Below are 25,704 nucleotides of genomic sequence, written 5' to 3'. Positions count from 1 at the left end.
TTCTTTTTTAAGGATAACAATTTGGTTGAATTGGCTCTGACAACACAGAACTTGGCACGTACCAAAACTTTGAAGATAAAGCTTGAGAGGATGTGCAGAAAACAAACTGCAAACCGTCTGCCTGCCCCCTTTCTCTCATTGTCTTTGGCTTCAGCCGCTGTGGATCTGGGGAGGGATTCACGGAGCTGCTGCTTTACAGCCCCTTCCCCTCTCTCTGGTGGCACAGAGCAAACTGAGGCGATCGCGCCTCTCTCTGCACGCCCACCGCTCCCACAGACAGCACCATGCCTACGTTTAAAGGCTTTACACCCACCATTTCTAGGTATTCTGCCTGTATCTGAGAGAAGTCTTTCATCTCTAGTCCTTCTTGGCGGAAGTGGTTAAAAGATAAAACTCTAAAGGCAGCATACCTGCTTGGATAATTGACGAACAAAAGGAAAACAGAGCCATAAATAGTTGCAGAGCTGTGAGGTGCACCTGCTTACCGAGCCAAGTCAAAAGCGAGTGTGCTGAACAGGCAGTGATGTGTGCTTAGAGCGTGCGAAGGAAAGTGTGGGTCACCTGCTGTGAAGCCAGATAAAAACGCTGACAGTCTTCACGCCCTGGCCTCCTGCACGTGAAGTGCCCCAGAATGGGACTGGAACCACAGTGGCACCGGCGGGCTGAGAGGGGAACACTGAGAAGGTTTTTAAGTGATGGCTGGGCTGGCACAATGTGTGAGGAGGGTCTGAAAGTGTGGACGGGCACGTACACAGGATCTGAGACCATCCACAGGAGCCTTGACTTCGGCTGTATTTAATTTGGGCTTGAGAGAGCTAGGGAGTGAAACATTTGGCTTCACCTTGAATTAGTTGGTGTTAAAGGCAAGGCAGCAAGTGATCAGTAGTTTTAACATCAGACTTTTATAGATACACAAATTCTACTGAAGACCCGATTTGGCTGTGATTAGTCATTATATTATCTGAAAATAATTTAAACAGAAACATCCCATCATAATGTTGGGTTTTTTAACAACACCAAATCTTCAGATTTTCCAGTGCTAAACCGTGTCAGAAGGAAACAAATCAGCTCTCTCCAGCACTGAAAAGTGCTTCCTTTTCCCATGAGCCACGGACTACTGAACATCCACTGGTCGTAGTGTTTTAACCTTTAGAAAGGCATTATTCACAAAAAGATTTCTGCTTGGACGCTGGCTGAAGCTACTTGCAGCGAGCTGGGTTCTGCCCCTGAAGGCTGTTTGAGCAGCAGGGCTGAGGTGCTGGTGTTGACCTAATGGATCAACTCATTTAACACAACTTATCTGCTCCTTGTAATATGTATCCTGTATAATGGCCAGATAATTGAGTAAGACCCTGATCAGATTACCTGGAAAAGGACAGTGATTCATGGCAGCCAGACAGGGGCTGCCTGCCACAGATGCCTTCTGTAATAGACATAGTTGTCTGATGCAGAGTAAATACACTCCCTCTAAATTAGCCTAAATGCAACGTAAGTAGCATAGGTTTTCATTTACTTCAATTTGCAGAAGCAGAATAGGGCCTGTTCAGGTGTCTCCCAGGCACATAAACACTGCCCGGCTTGTGTTCTCCCTCTTCCACCAGCCTGGTCTTTCTGGCTGGTTTCAGAAGGTCCCAGTGCAGTGAACTGGCTCCTTCGGGTCCTTCCTGAGCTGTTGCACCTTCCTCCAGCACCGAGCAGGTGACCTGCACACCCAACTCCAGGATAACCCCAGAGGGCCGGGTGCTTTTGAACCTGCCAGGGACCGTAAGCTCTGTCTGGGGTCCATCCTGTGATGCTTTATTTTTCCATCTGTCCCAGCTGGAACAGCAAACTGTCCCAGTAACAGCCTTGACATACTGTAAGAAGAAGATGCAGAGGACAAGATGCCAAAGTGAATACTTTTGAGTCACCTTGGAAGGAAAGCAAGTTCATGAGGAGCTGGTGATGATTCTACCTGCTAGAGGAGCCTGTCCCAAGAGCCGGGGCCCACCTATGACAGCAATGAAACAAAAGCCACGGGTTCGGATGGCAACTGATCCTTTAGGAGCAGGACTGGATGAAGTGACTCCCTGTTGAGGCAGGGACCAGAGCTGACAGTGCTGCAGGTCCTCCCAGGGCTACATCCTGAGGTCTGAAACTTCTGCAGTAACGTGATGGTGGGGAAGGCGTGGGACCGCGAAAGTGCAAAACCTTTTGAGGAAGATGGTGCGTGCTGATACTCAGCAGATGGTAACACAAAAACACCCAAAAGCAGAAAGAGGGGAGAGGGGTGGGAAAGTCCACTTGCTGGAGCTGCTGATAATCTGGAAAGGATCCTGTAAGCATGTGGAGGAGGGCAAAGGGGTGCTGGCCACTGGCAGTCCTGCACACTGAGATTTTTCATGTGGTAGTTGAACACCTTCCCAGAAAGGATCTGGTGGAGGAGATGGGGATCCTCCCAGTTTCCTATGGCACTGGCTTCTGGTGGATGCTCTGGCAGATGAAGCAGGATCTGCCGTGAACAGGAGAGATAACAACAAAGGAGAGTCTTTCCTCTCGTCCCTTCACCACACATAATTTCTCACGTGCCCATGCACTTGGTTTTACCGAGTTTCGGTGTGTGCAGCCCTTGGCTGCACAGGCTGAGGAAGCACCTGAGCACCCCGAGTGTCTGAAGGCAGCGTGGGGCACAGCACAACCTTCCTGTATTGGTGAAAGCACGAGGAGAAGGAGGGTCTACTAAATGTCAGTGACGCCAGGGTGTGTCATGAGCTTCTTGCAGAGGTGCAGGAAGTATAAAAGACAGAGTTTCTCAAAGAGGGTCTCTGGTAGGAGCTGCGGCACCTTCAGGCTGTGCTGGAACATATGATGCTCTTGCTAAGCTCGTGATTTCATCTCTGAAACAAGACCATGGATGGTGGTGAGTACCTGTTCTGCAGCCTCTGGCTTTGTCTTCAGCTTTACTAATAATGCCCAAATTCATGCCTTATGACACAGGGATGAAGCACTTTTAAGAGTATTTAAACAATATGAAAGACTTTCATCTTTCTCACATTTACTATTTAAAAAAAAAAAAAAAAGGCAAAGTTCTCTCTTACAGGCTCAAAAAAACCTCAAATCAATTATTTCAGAAACAAACACACACAAAAAACAGGTTTGGAGGCAATTTCACGGGGCTATTTCATCCCAAAGCAAATGAACTCTTCTCACATAACTTGTACCTTTTCTTCTATGTTCTTACAAAATAAGAAACAAAAAAAAAAAAAGAGAATGCTGTCTCCTTGGCAACATTTTAATTCAGTGAATAAATCAAAGAATTAGGACCAAGCGCATCTGAGTTTATTGTTGGCTAAGTCTGTCCAGTCTTTTACAAATTGTTTCTATTAATGAATATCTTCACTGCTGCCACGACAGCCCTGCATCAGCGCACGTGTGGGTCTGCATTCCCACGCGCTACCCCGTCACGGTACCCGCGGAGAAGAGCACGTAAGCAAGAGAAGCCTCTTCTCTCCAGTACACCCCATCCCGTTAGCCCAGGAGGCACACAGCAGTTTGTTTCTTTTGCCTGCTGGAAGTTTCAAACTTTCTTTTGCCATTTGCTGTTGTTCTTTCACGCCCAGTGCTCTGCGGCACCAGCTTCCAGGCGCTTGAGTGGGTGGGCGGCTGCAGGAGGGGAACGGCACTGCGAGTTGCAGATGGGGCAGATAAGAAGCAGGCTCTTTCTTCTAAGACTCTGATTTATTCCTTTTTAACTTGTTTTTATCTGCTTATTGCTCAAATAATTGCAAACAGTAATTCCAGTGTGACTGAGGGAGTGCAGGGAAGAGGGACAAGTGCAATAGCTCAGGCGGGTAAGTTAGTTTATAACCAGGGCTTGTAACTGGGTTATAATCACTAGTTAGAACAGAACCACTACCTCTCTGTGCCAGAGAACACGGTCAGAGCTGTAAGAGGGATGGTGGGAGGGAGGGGACAGGAGCCGTGGAGTTCATCCCAGGAAAGCTCTGTCCCGGGCATCAGGAATTAAGCTTTGTAACAGGATGAAAGGGCAGGTGTCACTGCCTTTTCTCTGTGACATTTTCAAATCGGAGCTTTACATTAACTGGGATGCGAGGAGGTCCCCTGTGCCTCCCAACGCTGCAGCAGGGAGGTGCAGCGTCCCGTGCCAAGAGCTGCAGACAGAGCTAGAGACAGTCTGTGAATACACGGAGATTTGAGCGCCCAATTCCCTACAGGTGCCTTAGACTGTAGCACATGAATGGGGACTATTGCCCTCTCCTTTTTTGAAGAAATTAAGATGCAGAAACTTAAAGTGACTCATGCAAAAATCACAGAGGGTCAGTTTGGTACAGCTGGGAAAATAACCACTTCTTTTTGCATCTTTGTCCACTGTTTCAGTCCCCAAACTAGTCCTCATTTTCCAGGCAGGGCTTTCTGGATTAAGCAGGAGAGTGTCCCACATGCAGCCGGTGCTGACCTGGTGCTGAGTTAGGAAGGGGGAAGCTCAGGGTCCCCCAGCCTCTGCAGGGACGCTGGGGAAAAGCAATCGGGAATGCAGAACGCCCCAGTGGGGGTGCTGGGACCCATGGCCCCCCCAGGCAGAAGCAGGGATGGGGCAGGAGGTGTCATCTCGCAGATGCCTCCTCAAAGCTTCTGGCAATCAGTGGCTTAGGAAATCCCTGAATTCTGGAATCTCTGCATCCAAACCAACCCATCCCAACCAGCTGGACCTGTTCCCCACACACCACCCCTCTCATTTAAACTTCTGGCCTCTGACACATCATGGGGGTGCGTTGTAGGTTTCTTGTTTTAAGAGGTTCAATATTTGGGGGGACAGCTGTTACTCTGACTGTAGCTAATTGGTGAAGGTTACTTATGACAGGAAAAAGAATTAGTGAGAACTTGACGAGAAGGGTATGACAATTTTCCTGCTTTGGGTTTTTTGTCCTACTGTTGTATTTCAGAGAAATATTCTGAAAGAAATATTTCATAGCACTGAAAGGTACACAACACTATTGCTTTTTTTTAAAAAAAAAAAAAGAAAGTTATGTAGGAAACATGATTTGCTCACTTAAGAATGAATTTGTTAACTTGCTTATCTCTGCTTATCTTGTCTTTTGATTCACAATTTCCTAAAAGGGCCACCCTTAAGCAGATAATTGACTTCCTTCTGTAACAGACCTATGAACACATGAAATAAAAGTATGACTTAGTTTCATTGGGTCTGTTCACTCCTGAAATGATGGCATCTCTCCTCTGCTGTTTGTGAGAAGTAGAGGGGAAGAGGGGGGGAGAAAAGGCACTGAGCTGTGAACTGCCACTAGTCATTCTATCATTTTACTATGATTAGTTTTTCTCAGAACTATCCGGTTCTTTCCCCAAAAGCCTACTATACTGTTGGTGAAGAGGCACCAGAAACTGATACATGTTTAAAGATACAAACAGTACGTTAATCACAGCCTACACATGCGTTAAGGTGTTTGAGACTGAAACTTGTGCTTTGCAGTTCTGGCCAACAGAAAAATATTCTTTCAACCCGAGGTTTAACTAGAGCAGGTTTGCCTGGCTTTGCCAATACTCCCTAAAGCAGCCCCAACTCTTGCTTTTCCCTTTGTGCATTCCTCGTGCCAGCGGAGGAGAGCAGCAGCTTAGAGCCTGACCTGCTTGGGGCGTGCTTCATTCTGCAAGATTTTGTTTGTCCAGTTCATTTCAACCGTCCTATGTGGTTGTGTTTCTGCTCCTCTTTCCTCCTCTGAGTAGGCTTTCTGCTACCAACTATTTCTTGATGTCAGAAGCTTTTCTGGGCATACCTGCGGGATTCACTGCTGCTTTAATCTTGCGTAAGATTGGCTGCTGATGCTACGGGAGATTCAGATAAACTGGATGGGATTCATCTGTCCAAACACACCGACCTTTCTGCCATAGCACAGCCTGACCTGCACCCCAGATGCCTACCCCCTGGCAGCTGAACCATGCCTTAAAAACACCCGTTTCTTTCCCTTTGCTACCAGGGAAGCCCAAACAACTAGCCAGATGTCAAGGGCTCGAGTTCAGTGGGATGAATCCCACCCCTCGTGCTTACTCTGTGGTGGGTTGCTGTCCCCTCTCCCCCATGCCCTGCCATCAACAGCAGGGAGCAGACCTCCTTCTCTCTTTCATTTGTACAGAACAATTCTCCTTTCCACCTTTTCCTGGGTCCTGCGGGACAGAAGCGAACCAGTGCCTCGCCTGCCGAGGGGCAGAGGGCCTGACTCATTTGGTGTACTGGGTTTTTGTTATCTTTTTATAAATGAGGTTTCTATTTCAACTGATTGTGGGGATTTTTGAGAGGGGTTTTTTTAGTATTTTGAGGAACAAACTTTAGGAAAATACCCACAGCAGAGACCTGTCAGAGGAAAAAAAAAAAAAAAAGAAAGAGTAAAGCAAGTTACCTAAAATTGCCTATTAAACTCCAGAGCATGTCTCATTTCCTCTCTAAAACTCATTTGCTTCTCCCCACCGCTGCCCTGGACCCCTGAGAGCACTGCAGGGAAACGTGCGTCCCCTCCAGTCCGCCTGAAACTGGTGAGGCAGGGACGTGCTCAGAAGACTCATGTGAGACAACCACGAGGCAGCGTCACCTCTCTGGTTATGGCTTTGCAAGTGTGTAAGCTGAAGGTGGGGGGTCAGAAAGGGGGGAAGGAATGGTGCCAGCTTTTTTTTTTTATATTGAAAAATCATTTGACATTTAAAAACACTTGAAACCACAACCGATAAGAAAAAAGCGTGAAGATCTTCAAAGGAATTATACTTAGCTGAACTGTTTCAGGATCGTTAGTTGAGTCACTTTATCAGTCCTAATTCGTTAGACAGTTCACAGTGTGCTAATTAAAAAAAGACAAGACCAGCAAGTCACTGGGGCTGTGTGCTCCTGTCTTTTCAGATTAAGCAAGGGCTGGGCTGGTCCTGAGGCTTGAAGGGAAGATGGAAAAAAAAAAAAATAGCCAATGAAGATGGTACAGTGCTTAGAGGGCAACTGCCCAGGCCGTGCTGGTGGCCCAGCATTAGGCAGTGCCGTGTCCTTTGTGGGAGACAACTGCCAACTGCAAACCAGGCAATGCCGAGAGCAGCGCACCGACGGAGTCGGGTTTAGGCTGGTGCCTCTCCTCCGGGCACTGGGAGTGGCTCTTCTCCTCTGCCTCCTTTTCAGGCAGCTTCTAGGAAGTTAATTGCCCTTGAGGTCTCGGTCCCTGCCCAGTGTGGTTGAGATGGATGGTAATTACCTCTGGCCCCTCAACAGGCACAGGCAGACACAAGCACCAACTCCAGGAGTCCCCTGGAAACCAGGCTGTTAAAAAGGTGGAACAGAAGACTAAGGACTCTAATGGCTGAGGGTTTTGGTTTTTTGTGCAGAGGTCAGGGACCCCATGTCTGTGAGCCAGGTAGGGAAAGCAATTACAGTCTAGGCTTGCTTAAATTCACCCAGCAGGTTTAAGTGGTTTGGGCTTTCAGTGTATTTCCTGTGTGTAACATGCAAAAGTTAGACTAGCAGCTTGAAGGGAGAGATGGCTACACCAGATACTCACCAAACCTCTTCCTGCAGCCTGGGACTGGTCAGCGTGAAAACAACTGGACACACAGAAAATACAGACAGGAGCATTTAGCCAAACTTCCTCGTCTACTCCTCAAGCCCAACCTTGGCATACTCTGCTCCTGACTGTAAACTGCACTAACGATGCACTATTACATTTTTCAGATCCCCCAGGAGGATTCAGAGAAGGTGAGGGGTATCTGAACATACCTAAGCACCCAGTTGCATGAGTATAAAAGACGAAAACAAGGCGGGGGAAGGCAAGGCACAAACTTCTGAGACATAGTGGGCAGCTCACATACAGGCTCTGGGGGTGAGAACGACTTTTTTCACATGTGGCTGAGGATCTCGCACCCACACATCACCACTCACATGTAAACGTGCACCTCCAATCACAGATACCAAAGTAACTGTTTCTGTTATTAATGATGTTATTGCACGTGACAAAGTGGGGACACTGGCGCAACGGTTGCAGTTACCTGAAGGAGTGGGAGTTCATCATCCTGGTCCGGTGCAACACCCGAACAGGAGACCAGCAGAGCAGGGAAGGGCGCAAAGGAGCTCTGCAAAGATACAGAACGGAGCTGTGTACAACAGACTGCCAAGCACAAGAGGGGCAGAGGAATCAGTCAAATCTCTGAACAGGCCAGGAGGAGAAAGCCATAGTCCCTAGAAGACACAGGCAGCTGAAAGCCAAAGGCATCTCCAGCCTCTGTCCCAGCCTGGCTCAGGGATCCCAGAGCAGATAATCGGCAGGGAAGTGCGAGGCTGCGGCGCAGGGAACTAGCCAGGGCCTAGAGAGACATCCTAGGATGAGCAGCGTGATGATGCTCCAAACGGCCGATGCCAGCTCTCCCTCAGGGAAGGTCACATCATCTGCTCGTGCCAGAGCAGAGGCCAGGACCTTCTCACAGATCACCTTCTAGCCTGAGCAACTTTCAGTCGTAACTGCCTGAGGCAGATGCTGGTACATGCTTTAAATAGAGTGAAGAGAAAGCTTTCACTGGCCTCTATGCCTCTGCTAACCACAGCAGGAAGAGCTGTTTGTCTGAGATTGCTCTCACCATTATCACATCTGGCTCTGAATTCAAGTTTTCCTCCCGGCTGTCAGCATCCTGTACCTCCACATCCAAAGGCAGCAGAAGCCAACTCTGACATTTAGAGACAAGCAATAAATTTCAGCCAGCTTCAGTCACGTATGTCCTGCAGGGAGCAGAGCTTTCCTGTTTTGCAGTCCCATCACCACACTGTCAGGGAACAGCTGGGCCAGATTTATTACCCTCACAGCTGTATGTTTTTTACATGAGTTGAGTATGCTACACCCTCACAGCCCAGAACAAGGCACAGGAGACAGGATGCTGACTGGCTGAAGGGAAAAAAAAAATGTATAAAATAAAAATGGGTACACTGTGCATGAGTTAACTGCCCTTAGCTAGCAGCCTTTACAGATGAAACTGGAGGGGCCAGACTCCGGAGACTTAATCTGTGCCGTGACAGAAACCTGTTATATGACTCTGGGTTATCCTGTTAGCACCTTCTTTGAGTTCTAGTTTACCCGACTCAGGGGAGCTTTGCAGGGTTGAGAATGCCATGGTGAAGTATGTTACCACTGCTTCTTCAAAGTGAGCATCACTTGGAAATCCCCACTTAACTGCTAACAGTAACATTGTCTCCTTCTTCTACAGGCAAGCAGTTCAAGGTCACCCTTGCTTTCAGCCTTCCTCTAATTTTTCAGGTAAGATATTAAAAACAACATTGTTGAAATCCAGCTGCATTTGTGTTGTGGGTAAAAAGAAATCTCAAAAACTTTGACAGGCAAAAAGCAGCCACCCACAGCCCTGCAGAGATGTGTGGGGACACGGCTGCTCACACGAAGGATCCAGCCCATGTGGAGGTGGGTGATGAGACAGCAGAGCAGTGCTAGAAGTCAGAGGAAAAACAAACAAGGGGAACAAAAACAAAGAGAGAACAGAAACAATGACATACACTTGTGATTTGAAGAGGGCCCGGGCTGTTAGAACCAAGTCCCATTTTCAGGAAAGATGAGAACATCCTACACAGACTGCTCGCAAAGGGCCAGCTCAGTGCTCTCTGCAGATGATCTGGGCAAAGTGCTGGGCTTTTACGGAGGTCAGCGCTGAAGAGCTGACATCTCCAAGGAGGAAGAGTTCAGCATCTCCCTTTCCCTACTCCTGCTCTGAGTAAATCTGAAGCAGGAAGGAGAACCCAAAGCACCAAGTTGTGCCGTGACCTGCTCCTAAACCGCGGGCCTGGCCCTGGCGCCTGTGCTCCCACCACCTCAGGAACGGCCTCAGCCACACCACGGGCCCCAGCCCAGGCTCTCTGAGAGGCTCAGCAGAACAAGGAGAGTTTTGCAGCCTGTTTCTTTTCCCTTTCACTTCTGGTGGCATGCCTCCAGATAGCAGGCAGGATGTGGTGAAAGCCAAGCCTGCCTGAGATGGAGAGCGCGCTAAGATATTCAGTGATAACAGGCAGAGGTATCCAGGGGAAACCTTTCATCTCTCTGCAATGGAGAGAAGGTACTGGAGACTAATAAGTCACAAAAAAGCAGGGCGCAGATACCACAAGCTCACTCTGCCCTGTAGGTTATGGCAGTGTAGGAAGATGAAACAAGAGTAATCAGAACCTACATCAGGAGCAGAGGCCTGAATGAGACACCAGCAACGTGTCCGCACCAGCACGGTAACAGTTTCCTGCTTCATTCGCTGTGTTTCCTCCCAGTCTCACTGACACCTCGATTAATTTAGCAAAGAAACCAGCCCAGGGAGGCTCCAGCTGTGTCCCCCGTGGAGCCCTTCGCTCGCAGCGCTGCTCCAGCCGCTCAGCGGGCTCAGCCCTCGCTGCGGGGACAGTCGCTGCAGCCCATTCCAGCACTGCCCCCACCGCGAAGGGGAGGTGAGCGACAGGAATCCCTCGGATGGGAGAAGGGAGGGAATGCTGACGTTAGGAAATGCCTCACAAGTAGAGTCAGTCAAGAGGAAATGTTATCCCTGCCGACAGAAGGAGAAGGCTGAAGGATGTATTATTTTTCCCATTTTACCCGACAGCTGACTATGTACATACAGCTGTATGTGGGCCCTGAAACATTCTGGAAAGCAGCCACACGTTTGAGAGTTTGCAGGTGTTACTTTGGCTGAGCACTAAACGCTTCTTGTGGAATTCCCGTTCTGAGCCCCCCAAAAAAACCCAGACTCCACATACTTATGGGAAATGTTTTCAGCCACAAGACTTTGCTAACTCTGTTCACGATGCTGGCATGAGCCAGTACTTGGGAACTCCCTGGGACTTTTCTGTGGCTGGGTGCTCCTGCCTGCTTCACAGGCCAGCACCAGGCTCCCTTCCTGACACAGCCACAGGATCTGTCCCAACACACTTGTCTTTTCTTCCCTGTTGTAGTTCTGCGCCGGGAACAACGTCACTGATGACTATGACTCCAACACCACCATTGACTACACCATGTTTGAGATCCTGTGCGAGAAGGAAGAAGTCCGTAACTTCCGCGCTGCCTTCCTCCCAGCCATGTACTCCCTCATCTGCTTCACGGGGCTGCTGGGGAACGGGCTGGTGATGCTCACCTACATCTACTTCAAGAGGCTCAAGACCATGACGGATATCTATCTGCTGAACCTGGCTCTGGCAGACATCCTCTTCCTGCTGACCCTCCCCTTTTGGGCCACGAGTGCAGCCATGCACTGGCTTTTTGGGGAGTTTGCCTGCAAAGCCGTTTACTGCATCTGCAAGATGAGTTTCTTCAGTGGGATGCTGCTCCTCCTGTCCATCAGCATCGACAGGTACTTTGCCATCGTTCAGGCTGCCTCAGCCCACCGCTTCCGTCCCCGGATGATATTCATCAGCAAGGTCACATGCATCCTCATTTGGCTCCTGGCCTTCATCCTCTCAATCCCTGAGCTGGTTCACAGCGGTGTAAATAACTCAACCAGCCATCCCCGCTGTTCCATCATCGCTAATGACTTGCAGACCTTCAACACTGGCATCAAAGTGTCCCAAATGGTTTTTGGCTTCTTACTTCCCCTACTGGTCATGTCTTTCTGCTACCTCATCATCATCAAAACATTACTCCAGGCCCGCAACTTTGAGAAGAATAAAGCCATCAAGGTCATCATCGCCGTGGTAATTGTCTTCGTTGTCTTCCAGCTGCCCTACAATGGCGTCATGCTGGCCAAGACCATCTCAGCCTTCAACCAAACCAGCTCATGTGAGGAGAGCAAGAAGCTCGACGTGGCAGATGATGTGACCTACACTCTCGCCTGCTTCCGATGCTGCCTCAATCCTTTCCTCTACGCCTTCATCGGTGTCAAATTCCGCAACGACCTCTTCAAGCTCCTGAAGGAGCTGGGCTGCCTGAGCCAGGAGCGCCTCTGGCAATTGTCCACGTGCCGTGAGAGCAAGAGGTTTTCCTTTGCCATGGAGACAGAGACAACCACCACCTTCTCCCCATGAGCTGAGCTCTAGCCAGGCTTTGACCAAGGTAGAAGAGTTTTGTACACTTCATCTATTCTGAATTACTGGTAGAGCAAGACCTGCCACTACTGTGGAAAAGGCACCTGTAAGAGGAAAACCCAGGAGCCCCCCAATATTCCAGGCAACAAGCACTGCTAACCAATATTCCCATGGATGGAGAGACTTGATAAAGCTGGGACTAATAGAAAAGCAAGGGGGAGAGAGATCTGCAAGCCTACAGTTTATCACATCGTTTCACCTTTGGTCTTTCCTAGTCAAAATGAGAAATGCTCAAAATAGAACATTTTCCCTAACGGCAACGAATACCAAGCAAAAGAGACATATGTGCAACAGAATTGCTTGGTTTAGAGCTGAACTTCCAAGAACACCATCCTTGCTTTGACTGTTGCTTTTAACAAGACTACATATTGCTCTTCCATACCTACAAAAATTATGGCTGTTGAACTGATTCAGCCTTCAAGACAAAACAGCACCAGCAGCCTCAGGCTCCAAGCTTAATCCAAAACACAATATAAGCTGTGAAGTATCCTAGCACACAACTCTCTGCTCTGCCTTTCCCCCTGAAAAATGAGAAATTTACATAACTAATACTAAATCCGTATATATTATATACATCATTTCAATAACTTTGCATATTACTGTGGCAACTCATACATTTGTCAGGAAAAGTACAAAGTCCACTTCACTTCTGCCTGTGTCTGGTGTTTCATCTATGAAGAAGGTGCATCCTAAGGAGCACAAGTTATTCCATCCCAACATCGACTTGAATCCTTTAGAAATGCCACTCTACTCTGGAAGGAAAGTCTGCTTTAGCTTCTGAAAGGGCAACTGCCTGCACAAGGCTGATGCAGGGGTAGCTAGCACGGTTTAGATTCAAACTTTTTGCACAAAGACAAATTACTTACAAGCTCCAAATAACCAATGTCTTTCCAATCACCAAGCATACAAACTCACGCTAAGAAACAGATACTTCTGCACCAATTCAGCCAGGTGCTTAAAATACATTTTTATCCCTCAGCCATGCAGCCTGTCTCAATGTGATCCTTACTCCAGACATGCTGAGGGACTGTTTACGCACTCACTTGATATAAAGGATGTGTTTTAGTGGACTAGTGCCAGAATCTTCAAGCCCAAGGCAAATTTGTACACTTTTCTTAAGGCAAAACGCTCAAATTCAGAATATACTTGAGCCTATAGTCCAACCACTTCATTCTGCCAGTATCTGAAGCTTGCTTGTACCCAGCTTTATCGACTGCTGCGGACACAGTCTGTTGATTTTCACATACATGTGGTGGCCTTCTGTGCTATTGCTTGCTGACCTCAAGAGATAAACAAGAATGTGGGTCAGCTTCTCCCTTTCCAATCAACATGTCTTTCTAGAAGGACGTTAGCAGCTGGCTTTTGAGTCAGATGGGTATTTCACTTATAAGCTATTGAAAACATGTTTTGCATTCATACGTCAGTGCTAATAAAGATGCCATTCACTGTGGTTTGATTTAAATGCAAAGGACAGTCACGCGTTGAAGATTACTGCCAGGGTCACGTACTTGAAAGGAACATGGCAGCTGAACAACAGATTATTGTCATGTAAAATAAGACCTTGAAAAGAAGCCCAGAATGTAATGCCAGTTGGTGCATTTACTGGAAGAGCGAGGATGCCTGCCGACAGATGAATACCCTGGGAACTGCTGTCGTGGGACGTCTGAATGTCAACTGGGGAGGAGTTGCTGCAATTGTTTGTGCATCTGTTACCGACCCGTGCTCTGATCCCCGTGGCGCAGAGCCCTCCCCAGAGCCAGGCCTCAGTGGCAGGAGGTCCTGGCCAGGAACCGCTCTTGGTGCTGGGCAGGAGCAGGTTAACTCAGCGGAGGTGCGCAGCCTCAGCCTCCAGAGCTGCGGCCAGACCCGTTTGTGAGAACCGTCAGGCATGCTCCAGCAGACATACAGAGCAAAACACTCCTACTAAAGAGACATTTATACTGTGTTCAATGTCACACATGGAACCATTAGCAGCAATACAGGGAAGTTTCTGGATCCTAGGTCAAAGCCCATTGCTTTATCAACCTTCCAAGGAGAGAATTCAATTAGCTGGTTTTGAGACAATGTTGCCAGTTATATAGCTGGCTGCTATATTGGTTAAGTAAATTCTTCTTCATAAACCATTTGGCTCTGGGGTATGGGATTTTGCCAAACGCTGGTCTTCCGGACGAAAGCACATGCTGCTCTGCGTGCCCTGTCTATGCAGAAGTACAATCCCATCCAATCATTTAACACGTTTTCTTTTATAATGCCCCTGTAACATGTACAGAAGGGCTGCTTCTCTGTCATATAAGGTGGGGGGTTATGACTGACACTGAATAGTCCTTTGTTCTTAGTTTGCTCTTATAGTCCTTACTCAGGCAAGACACTCAGCTAACAAGAACTGTGCCAGAGCAAGGAATACCCATAATACAGGGCCTTTTTTATTTTCTTCATCAGTACAAATATATTCTAAATGTATATTCATATACATAAAGCTGCTTTACACATAAAAAGTTAAATATATACATGAATGTACCCTGAAAATACACTGCTTTAACTAAAACTTTTTATGCAAAATACGTTCACCTAACTTATTCTAGCAAGGAAAACTGCTTCACCAAAACATGCATTTGCACTTGTCTCCTGTTTGATAAAACCATTCCCCTTCTACAAACTGAGTCTTCAGGTCTTTATCAACTAGATGTATTCTAAATAGGAAAGCATGCAGCTGCTTCCATACAAACGAGATACTAAAAGCATCATCCAGGACACCTGTATCTGGTGCCTCCTCAACAAGGCAGCAGGGACTTCAGAGTGCATAGCTTTTTCACAAATTTCCCACTGATTTAGATGATTCATGTTAACACTGGCCTAAGATCTGAACTTAAGATTCTTCACTGAAGTCAGAAAACTGACCGTGTTTTGCTATTTGTTGAAAATAAATTATAACGTTTTAAAAAAAAATACCTTTGTTTTTCCATTGTACTTCCTCCATCTTGTACGTATCACAGTTCATATCGTATCCTTCTGGTCCTGTCAAGAGCTGTTTGTTGATCAACCTGGATTCATATCAGTACTGCCCTGCAAGAATAAGAGCATGTAAAATAAACTAAGTAGAAAAAAAGTTGGCTTACTTCATCTGTTGATGAATTATACAGTAAACAAGTCACCAACAGATTAAGTAGTAGTCTTTATTTTAACCATTAACCCAACTGCCTTAACACTGCTCCACTACTGGATATACCTGATCGCTACTTTGCAGTGTTTATGTGAAAAGCCTTTATGTTGTAACATTTTATTGTTAAATTTAAAAGAGTCAGTAATCAAATACCATATTACTGTGCAAACTGCTCCCAGGGGGAAGCAGTGACCACAGCACTGGTGGCCAGAACACCCACACACAAGGTAAGAGCAGTGATTGCCATGCTAGTCAAGACGAGCTCTGCAACTCCAACAGGCCAACACGGCACCATTAACACGCACAGAACATTCCTTCCTGACCTCCCCAGTTAATTTATGCCTCGGGCACAGGGGGATGAGCAATATCCTCTACAAAAAGTGTCTTGTAATTGCAATCATGAAAACAAAGAGGAAGGAACCTTTAAGAAAACTAAAAGACATAAAACTTGCCATTTGAGTGCAAGAACTAAGGACCATTTCTACTTTCGCTAAGCAGTGTGTGTCTCTCATGGTTTCTCCCTAGAGAGAAAGTATTAGGCTAGTTTCAACATCCGGCACAGAGGTTCAAGCAGCGATAAGGAGCATCTCAAGACCACGGCACCACAATACAACTCTAGATAATAACAGTCTAAACCCAAGGTTCCTTAAATAAACAATAGGTCTCACTTACCACAACTAGGTCACAAGTCTCAAGTGCCCTGAGTCCAAGGAGCTCTTCTGTTCAGGAGATGCAGCCTGCTGAAACAGGAGCTCTGAACTAGAGCACACAAAGTATGAAACAGAACTGGGGAACTGCAGAAAGCCACCAGGCTTTTAACAACTCCCTCTGCCTCTCAGAGATGATGGCAAACCAAGCTTTTCAACAGCAAAGTTCCTGAACTTTATGAAAACAGAGACTCCAACTTACAACCCTAATTTAAACAGTAAAACTCAGCCCACCAAGCAACCATACAAGGTCACACCTTAGACCACAAATATCCCAGCCAAATGACACAGAACCTGTTACAGAAGAAGAGGTGCATTTCTAGGATGGATTTAACCCATTTTCGTACCCTTCACCAGCAAGACAAAGGAAAAAAAAAAAAAAGCTTCTTTTTACAGTTCACTGGGAGACTGGGACCAATCTATTTCAAATTTTTAAAAAGTCAATTAAAAAAGCCTGGCCCTCATTACAGAAAGGGGCCACTGGTCTGTACTAAATGACCTCAAAAGCAGGAGAGACATCTACTACCTAGTCACAGTCACATGGACCCCAGGTGGTTCCTGCAATCCCTTCTCCAAGTCATTGCGGGAAACTTCTTTGTTGCTCAGAAGCCCCGGACTCCTCATTGTTCCAAACGAAGTATCCCTGCTAATTATTTCTCCTTTCCTGACAGTTCCTTATCTCTGCACACGTCCTGGTGCGTATTTTTAAGTCACAGTTCAAAAGCTCTCAGTGCCAAATGGATCTGGGCTGGGCAGGAGGTGAACTGGAATGAGGCCTCACTAACTGCAGTTGCTCCCACCCATCCCGGAGCAGGCGCTGGTCTGTCCCCTCTCTCTTCCTGTGCTGTCCCAGGTGCTGCTTCCCATCACTTACTGGTAAGGGAACTGCTTGATATGGCAGTGAAGGAGAAGCTTTTCCAGGCATGGCTGTGGTCTCTGATGGACCACCTGAGTAGCTGTGGGTGGAAGTCCCTGTCACCCCAAGAAAGAATAAGCTGGAGTTAAGTGAGGCAAACAAACCCTAAAAATAACGCATGTGGGTGCTGAGGAAGGGTGGTGGCATGATGCAACAATCAGAATAGCTGCAAGTGAGCTATGGTTTCCTCTCCCACATCTTCTCTCACATGGAAAAATAACCCAAACTCCTGGTTTGGGGGTGGAGGTGTAAGATCTCAAGGGAGAACTTCTTGCACGGCCACCTACCTTCTCCCCAGCTTGTTGGCAGAGCCGCCTTGCCTGGGGGCCACCTCCCCCAAAGGGGCCAGGGGTGGGGTTTCTCCCCACACCAGGGCATTTCTTCCTTCCTACCTGAGCTCCTGAAAGATGCATCTGGGGTAACTTAAGTCAGCTGAGACCTCAGCTGCCCCTTGTTTGTACCATCACAAGCAGCTTCGCAGCCTCAAAGCAAGTAGATCAAAGAGCCTGACCAGACTGAAAAGCAGAGGCTTTTGATGGATTAAAAGGTGTCAGGACCAGCCCAGAGCCTATTGTTGGCACAAAGGACAGGAGAAGAACATGCAGTTGGAATATAATGAAAAATATCTAAACAAACAGCGTCATGCTGCATTTAATGACAGCAGCACAATCCACCGCTAAAGCACCTTACCCTCCTTACAGCCCCCAGTGTGGTGGGGGTATGCTTCAGGGCGCTGGAAAAGAGGAGGGAATGGATGTTAAACATTATGATTAACTCTCCAGCTTCGGATGTGGCTGACCGTAAAAACATAACACAAGCAAAGGGACAGGACCTTAACAGGGTTTTGCTGAGTTCTCCTTAGACACGCTTCCCAAAATGGGCAGTTTATTTCTTGTGACAATCTATTAATAGCTGAATGCACAGTACAAAAAAGTAAGAATGAGAAAGATGGGAGAAGATGAAGAAAAGAAGGTGGTTGACTAAAGAGAAAAAAAAAAAAAAAATTACCTAGCAATATTTACTCTCTACCAGGCCTTTTCCTGCTCAACTGCCCTGCTGTGCTGGCATGACCCTCCGGACTGCCACTGCGCCATTCCACCCGAGGCATGCGTGGCCAAGGTAGCTTCAGTGCTGGCACGTCTCCAGCAGCAGTACTGCCAGGGGAAAGGAAGCTCAGTCTGACCCAAAGGTTAAAACTCTGGACAAGACTTAGAAAATATGGGTCACATCCTCAGTGATGTGAGCCAATCCTGCACTTCTTCTCCAAGCACTAAAACAAGACAAAATGTCACTTTGCAAAAGTAGTAGCAGGAGTACTTAGCTCTGTTACTAGTCCCTCGTAGGGGAGCCTTCCTGCCCTCTTGCCGAAACAAAAAAGACAACCTCACGTGTTTCAATTTTGCAGAAATTGCAAGTTTTCAAGTATGCACGTGCACAGCTCTGGGAAGCAGGCTAACCTATCTTCAAGCTGCACTGAAAGTTATTTTTCACTTTGTCCTTCAACAAGACCCCAGTTCTTCAGAGCTAAGAGTATTACCCAAGCAGGGAGTCAAATCTTCTTGATATTAAACAAACACTTGTCACTGCCACAGCTCGTTACAAAAATCTTATTCAGGTCTTAACAAGTACGGAGACTTTCGGTTCACCTTTACCACATGCATGGCAGATGCAAAGCCAATCTAGGCATGATCTCATGTATTTGTCATTGCTGAACCCATGCAAATCTTCAGCTTGCAGGAACCGAAACTCTAACTTCCCTTCCCGCTGCTTTGGTTTTTTTAATTCAATTGTCTAAAATAAGATAGCAAGCAGATATTTACTTTCCTCTCTTTGCTGATGAGCACCATTGCACAAAACCCTAATTCTTGAGAGCTTATGTGCTTTATTGGGAAATTTCTGCGACTGAAGGACAATTCTAATGTCTAGAATCATCCTGCAGAAGAGAAAAAGACTAAATAATTTTTGGTGCAATTATAGTCCAAAAGGCCTTCCAGGATTCAGAGCCTGCGCACATGGCACTGTACCAAAATTAGAGCTTCTCCCATCGATTCTAGTTCCTTCTGCTACACTACGAGCACGGTCTAAAATCCACTGAAAGCAACAGGACTCTTCATGAAAAGCCTCTGCATTACCTGGGGAACAGGTATGAATCTTTCATGTTATGCGACATGAGAGAGAAGAGGCAAATCCCCAACGGCTATACACATGCAACCAAGTGTACTTCTGAAAAAACACAGGAAACAGAAACCACTTAGCATGTTCTCCCCCAGTACTGAGAGTTTTATTGGATTTGCAACAAGAGCAGATGGATTTCATGTAGGTGTCTGTTAAGTCCTGAGGAACCCCAGACCTGCTGCAGAAGCCCCATGCAGTGACAGGATAGTGACAAATGCAGCTACTTCTCAGTCCCCACCTGTCCTCAAGGCCATACAGCACTGTAAAACTCAAAGGCAGCACTCCTCTGAGACAATGTCCTGGTTTATGCTCGTGTAAGGACCAAACTCCGAGTGGCTGAATGCTCCAGAGAAGGAAGAAGATGCTCTTAAAATGCTCTTAACTAACCAGGTAGTAAAAACTAAAATCTTCACAAGCAGAAGTGACTCACGAGTCAAAGTGCCTTTTCCAAAGACTCCTTTGAGCCTTCATTTCCAAGAGACACTAGAGCTTTTACATTTGACACACCCAACAAAGGCAACCTCTTTCCCACCCAACTGTCTGAAAATGAAGGTGTTGAGTTGGACATCCAAAAAACCTTTGTCTGACCAAGATATCACTGGTGACTTCCTCAGATCCTGATCCCACAAGGCTTCTTGTGGTCTAGCAACGTCGCCATTCTGGTTTACCAATTTTAATTACAAGAAATGTAAATATTCCCCTCTGCAGCAGGAGCACGCTACCCCACCGCAGATGGTGACTGGTGGGTACAAAGGCCTCCCCCTCTCTCCACTTTATTGGTGTAACTAGCACAAGTAGCCAGTGCAACCTTGCAGGTTTCTATAGTATACCCACTGCTTTGCATCTTATTATCAGGGAATCACCACCTACATGTGAACGTTAACATGGAAGGAGGTGTGAACACACACACACACACACACACACGTTCATGTTTGCATACGTCTCCCAGCAGAACTGGTTTCAGACTCTGGGGGGTATTGCAGCAGAATTCAACACTGCCAGAGCAAAATCTCACCGCCTGAGCTGCACAAATAGAAGCTCGTGTTTTTAGGGGAGAGTTGACTGATTCCCTTGGAGATAACACATTTCTTCTTCTAAGTTTTGGCCACACCAAGCACTGAGAAAGAATCTCTACCCCTGTGCCAGGGCGGGGAGGGGGGAGAAGGAAAAACAAGTCTCTTTCTGGATGACTAACACAGCCAACAGCAATTGCCACTCTGCAGCTCAGCCCTGCTCTTCAAGGGGGAGTTGCACAAGACTCCTTTGAAGAGGTTAACACATTCGCAGTCGGTTCTCATCTGCCTTGCCAGAGGGTCACAGGTAGCTACAATGCTTCTGCTCAAACTTCATGACCCAACCACACACAGAGGGTGAAGGTCACTGAATGTCACAGAGCTGTAGCCCAACAGAGGTGGCTTCCACAGGGCTTTGGGTGGGATTGCAGGAGAGTTGGCAGGTAACCAGATCCTTACAAGACTCATCAAAAAGCCTTTATTGCCAGCAGCTTCTGCTGGGCCTCCACACCCATCTACAAACGAGCAACTCCTCACGTGCCAGCGCTGCTTGCACAACCTAGCAAACAGCTGAGAGGCGTGCAGCCGGAGATGTGGAGACTGTTTTGAAGCGTGCTGCAAAAAAAAAACAAACAATAGAAGAGGTCTCCACACCATCACAAGCAAGAAGCACTGTCAGAGCCTGCCTCCTCAGCTGGGCACCCTGTCTGGGGCGTTACACAGGCTGCAGCTGCTGGACACGCAGCCGCCACGCCGGCTCACCCTGCGCCTGGGGAGACGGTGGAGCATCGTCCCGCAGCAGCGCAGCCGTGCCGCACAGCCCTCCTGCCACTCGGGACACCTGCCCCAGCATCGGGGCCACTGCCGCTCCTGCACAAGAGGGCACGGACATGATGCACTAGTGAGACATCAAGAGACACCAGCTGCTTCTCTCTGGGGACTTCTGGGACATGCCCATCCCAGAGACCTGCTCCTAAGCTACAGCAGGAAACTTGCGGGGCGTCACACTCTGCTCTGCAGCAGGTCCCTGCTCCACAGCTCGCTGACTGACATCGCGGTGGGAACATCTCCCCAGGGACATGTAGTTGTTCTCCCTCGGGATCACGGTCGAGCCAGGCTGTCAGGGGCAGGCAAAGCCCAGCCGTGTCTCGGATCTGCTGCAGATAAGTAACTCCACACCTTCCCTCCAGCCACGCAAATCATGTGCGGTGGGAAAGGGGCAAGGAGAAGCAGAAGCAGAGAGGAGTCTGGATGTGTCCAAGACACCTCCTGGCTCTAACAACTGTCCATGTCTTACAGATCCTGTATGGCACTCAGTGGTCTTCAGCTTGGAAATTAATTCCCTTTATAACCAGCAGTACAAAAAGCATCCTTCCTCACAGGGCATTTCCTCCTGCAGACACACAAGTTTGTCGGTCACAGCACATGGCCTGAAAGTAACCAAAATTAAAACACTTCCTTCTCCTTCCTGCAAGAGGAAGCTATCTGAAGACAAAAAATACAGATTATATGCAAAGACAGGTAACAGAAGGCACCCTGATAATGCACTGGCAACCTCCCCAGGCAATAAACTCTGGAAAGACACGACAGCCCAGCCGGCCTCCAAGTGACCCACAGCGCATCCAAAACAAGTCCACGGTCACAGTCCCCTTTTGGCTGTGGTCATCACACACCACCAGTGACCGGCAGAGAGTGGAGACAGAAAGCTGTGATTTCTTAAAAGAGCAGGGACATGATCCCCTCTGCAACCTTCCCTCCCAGCTGCTCTCCTCTCCTCTCCTCTTGCCTTCAGTCACCCAGGAGATGAAAAAGGACACTCTTCTCGGCAGAAGGCTCCCAACCAAACCTCTGATCTCTGGTTACAGCCCGGGTAAATCCATAGCAAACCGGACCAACCACAGCCCTCTCGCTGAGAGATGCTGACACCATGCGGGAACGGCTGAGAAATGCTCCACCGCAGACACGCCACGCTGTGCCCACCGAGCCGGAACTCCGGGAAAAATCCAGAAAAACTCACCCTTGAAATCAAGGTCTGGGTTCAAATAGTATTAGCTGGATCACATTAAAGTCCTCTGTGGGCAAGCAGGCTAAAAAGTAGAGTCATTTTAGTTTGATTTAATGGAAGCAGTGTTAAAATGGCTTTGACTCACTTTATTTTTACCCCCGAATCAGACTGCCCATGCCTTTTCCATGTGATTTCAATAATCCATTTTAAATGCTAAACTTCAGAATGTTTCTCACATCTTCCATGTATCACTTTCCACTACCTTCATACTCAAATTTCCTAGACAACTCTGGGAACCACAAATGGCCTTTTCCAGTCACCTCCTACCACTCACCATCCCCTGGGAAACTGCACTGGAGCTGCTGAAGCGTTCAGTGGCGGGAGCGGAGGGCAGCCCCTTCCCAACCGAGGGAGCTGCAATTTTTCAGGCAGCTGAAGAGTGAACTTTACAAACGCACATTTTTCCCCACGAGGCCTCATTCTGATTTTTAATCACTCCCTGATCTAACGCGTAGAGAGCTCAATTTCTGCTGTCGTGCAGCGCCAGAAGCTGCACTTCAGCAGCAGCCCTGTGAAAACTGGTTGCTTGAGCATAACTGCAACTTCTACAAAACCCCACAACGAGCCAAATTCCTCAATCCCCGCGCTGCTCCCTGGTCACTACAAAATAGCGGACAGCCTTAGCTTCCAAGCCTTTGCAGACGAACCAAGAAAAAAACCCCATCATGTCAGCCAAGGCCTCACTTGATGCCTCAAGGACTTAGTCACTGTTATGCAGGTGAGAACAAACTTAGCAGAGGTGTAAATTTTGCACAGTACGAAAGCCACAGCTGGCAGAAGTTAGAACAGAAATTTCCACAGCAGACGGTACCTGTGCTAACTGCTAGAGTGTTTCCATTGCCCTAAAACCCCGCTGTATTAAATAACTGGAGTTATGTTATGGAGTAATTCCTGAATTTGTCAGCAAAAATGCACATGAAAAGTTACAGAATTAGACTATTTCTCATATAGCAAAGAAACAGGCTTACTTCAGGCCCTTTTGTCACGGGGGTGGCCAAACCCCTTAGCTGCTCTTCCCGCGAAGCCTACACTTCTACACTCCTCCAATATGCGTGAAGCATAATTTAACTTTGCATGCTTCTTTTTTTTCAATGGAGGCTAACACTGGGGCAATTGCAGCTTTCAACATGTATTTCAAACCCCTCCATCTGATATGTTTCCAGCACTCTGTCCCAGCAGAGGCCCTGAGACGTGCCGATACGCCAGCCAGAGCTCCACCAGCCAAACAATCAGGAGGGAGCATCGCAGGGCTCTGGAACGTAACTGGCAGCAGAAGCCACTACCTCCATTTCACCTTCAAATAACACTTATTGCAACTGAAACCTCCCTGGCTCCATCTGGGCTGGCTCTGGTAACGTGTCTTTCCCCTGTTCACACAGAAAAGAAGTCCTTTCTTTGTGGCTTTCTGCAGAAGTTAAATGAACAAAAACAACAAAGATTGCTCCGCCTATGCAGATGGCTTTTACCTGAACGGGATACAGCCCACAGCCCACACTCCACCCACCCAAACCTTAAAGAAATAAACATACAGTGACATGAAATCTGTTATCAAGGAAAGTTTCCCCACACCCCCTTACAAAAACACTTCAATATTTTGTTCTCCGAGATGCTGCCAACCCACTCTCCCCCGCAAACCAGAATGTGTGCAACAGATAAGGAATCAAACATCCCTTTTTGGCCCTAAAAATGTTTTGCTAGACATTTTCCAAGACCATTAAAAACTAGGATATGTGCAAGAGGCAAGGAATTCCTGCCATCTTCTGAAAAATGTCCAAGAAGACACCAAAAAAATTAGCAATACAATGATAAATAGAATGGTAGCTTGTTTGTGCAGCAGGCTGTGCTACAGCAGGGTAGACCAGCGCCGTCCTTTGAGGGTTATGCATGGCCTGCCCATAGAGCAGCCAAGGTCACAGTTTGAGAGTGAGCCCTACCACCACTCAGAAACGTTGATTTTCACAGTGACGTCGGTCAAGCACCCAGGTGCAGGCACAGGCACTGCAAGGTAAGCTGTTGAGACAACAGCACTTGAGTGGGTTGGCAGCAGGGAGCGGCGTGACCCTGTTTGTCTCTGTTCTGCTTTTTCCAGCTGCAGAGACTCTAACCTGCTCCCACAGCTTTCATTTCAGTAAAGATAATCCTTAGGTGATTCCTGATGCTGTCAGTGTTGCTGAAGGATTTGAGCAGAAGGTCATCCCATCTCTTACCTGCCGCACTCCCTTTTCTGGCATCTCCTCTGCTGGGTGAAGCACTCTGCTGCTGCCGGGCTTCTGGACAATGCGCATCCACCAGCCTTCCCTGCAAAGTAAACATTTAAAAGCACTGGTTCCAGATTTGGCAGGCTCTGGACAGCAGCACAAAGTCAAGCTGCACCAGGGCTTCTGTCACCCACCCCTGGCCTGGCACCAGTTTTCCCAGCCCTTTGGTGTTTCCGTAAGCTTTCCTACCCCATGCTCTGCCTCCGCCCCTGGGGCTCGCTTTCCTGAGCAGAGCGCTTGGTGTGGCGTGGCTCTGCAAACAAATTCCTCTCTGTTTCAGTGAGTCCTGATCACTTCTTCATCACAGGCTCTGAAAAAAACAGCAGCCTGAATGCCTCAGCACAAAGGGAAGCTTGGGATCTGGTTCCTTTCCTGGCTTGCCGACACATTCCCCACATGATCCGAGACCAAACACTGAGGAACAGCAGGTCTCAATTCCCAAGCTATAAAACGGGGCCATTAACACTTAATTTCCCTCATCCATTGTCTGCCTAGATTGTAAACTCAGTAGGAAAGACTATGTGGTTGTACAGACTCTATCATGAAAGAGCCTCCAGACATAAATGAAATATAAAATAATAACTTAAAATCCCCAGCAGGCAGTTGTAGAGTAGCAGGACAGAGGAGAAACACATGCTTGCCTTTTAATGACAAAAATAAACACCCTCCAGGCAGCGAGCAGACTGCCGAGCTCCGTGGCGCAAGGTTTCTCATCGATTTCCTGGGAAGGACTTGCAAACCTGCAGCCCAGGGTGCCACGCCAAATACCACCAGGCAGGTCGAGATCCCAGTAACACCAGATCAGCACCGTCCCCTCATCGCCTCCTCCCCACAGCATCTCAGACGAGGGGCGCGTGCTGCTCACCAGTGACAGACGGTGCTGGAGCCCCTTTTCCCAGAGGAGGCAGAGCAGAGGGGAGCCCAGCCCGGGGAGCCCACACCGCTCCTGCTGCCAGGCTTCACCCCATTTAAGCCCCAAAACCATGGCAAAGCATTCCCAGCAATGGAGCCTGTTGGAGACGGCCTGGCCACAGCTGGGCGAGCCGGGAGCGCACCCAACAGCGAAGGGCGAGTGTCTGGGGGCGAACAGAGACATCAGCCAGCCATGTGGCCTCTGATATTCACCTCCTAGGATCGCCGGGCCCCAGGGAGGCAGCACCCACCCAGACTCCCTCCTGCCGGCGCTGAGGAGCGTTACGGGGGCTGCGCTTCGGGGAGGGCCGCAGGGCGCTGCGCGAGGCCCGGCCGTGCTCGGTGTCAGGGTCCCCACACGCCCAGCGTGACGGCCGGGGCAGCCAAAACACGGGGAGGGGAGAAAA

At 48.1% G+C, this 25,704-nt stretch overlaps 1 protein-coding gene and 1 long non-coding RNA gene across 3 annotated transcripts; one reads left to right on the top strand and one right to left on the bottom strand.

Annotated features, from left to right (window-relative positions):
* On the bottom strand, positions 1 to 25,704 carry LOC116964472. 2 transcript variants are annotated; one of them, XR_004408764.2, is made up of 4 exons: positions 25,511 to 25,704; positions 24,335 to 24,425; positions 15,041 to 15,154; positions 1 to 2,876 (listed from the first exon to the last, which is right to left on the bottom strand). It is a non-coding gene; the product is annotated as an uncharacterized LOC116964472 (long non-coding RNA). The 2 variants fall into 2 exon arrangements; XR_004408765.2 differs by lacking the exon at positions 1 to 2,876 and adding an exon at positions 8,035 to 8,112.
* Positions 2,813 to 15,037, top strand: CCR7 (C-C motif chemokine receptor 7). Its single transcript, XM_033004145.2, has 3 exons — positions 2,813 to 2,899; positions 9,235 to 9,284; positions 10,967 to 15,037. The coding sequence occupies exons 1-3, from the start codon at positions 2,890 to 2,892 to the stop codon at positions 12,029 to 12,031; spliced, it is 1,125 nt and encodes a 374-aa protein (XP_032860036.1). The 5' UTR covers positions 2,813 to 2,889; the 3' UTR covers positions 12,032 to 15,037.

Source organism: Tyto alba, unplaced genomic scaffold (assembly GCF_018691265.1).
Source record: "Tyto alba isolate M040663 unplaced genomic scaffold, T.alba_DEE_v4.0 Super-Scaffold_12, whole genome shotgun sequence".
NCBI classification, from domain to species: Eukaryota; Metazoa; Chordata; class Aves; order Strigiformes; family Tytonidae; genus Tyto; species Tyto alba.
This window is presented reverse-complemented; position numbering and strand designations above follow the sequence as displayed.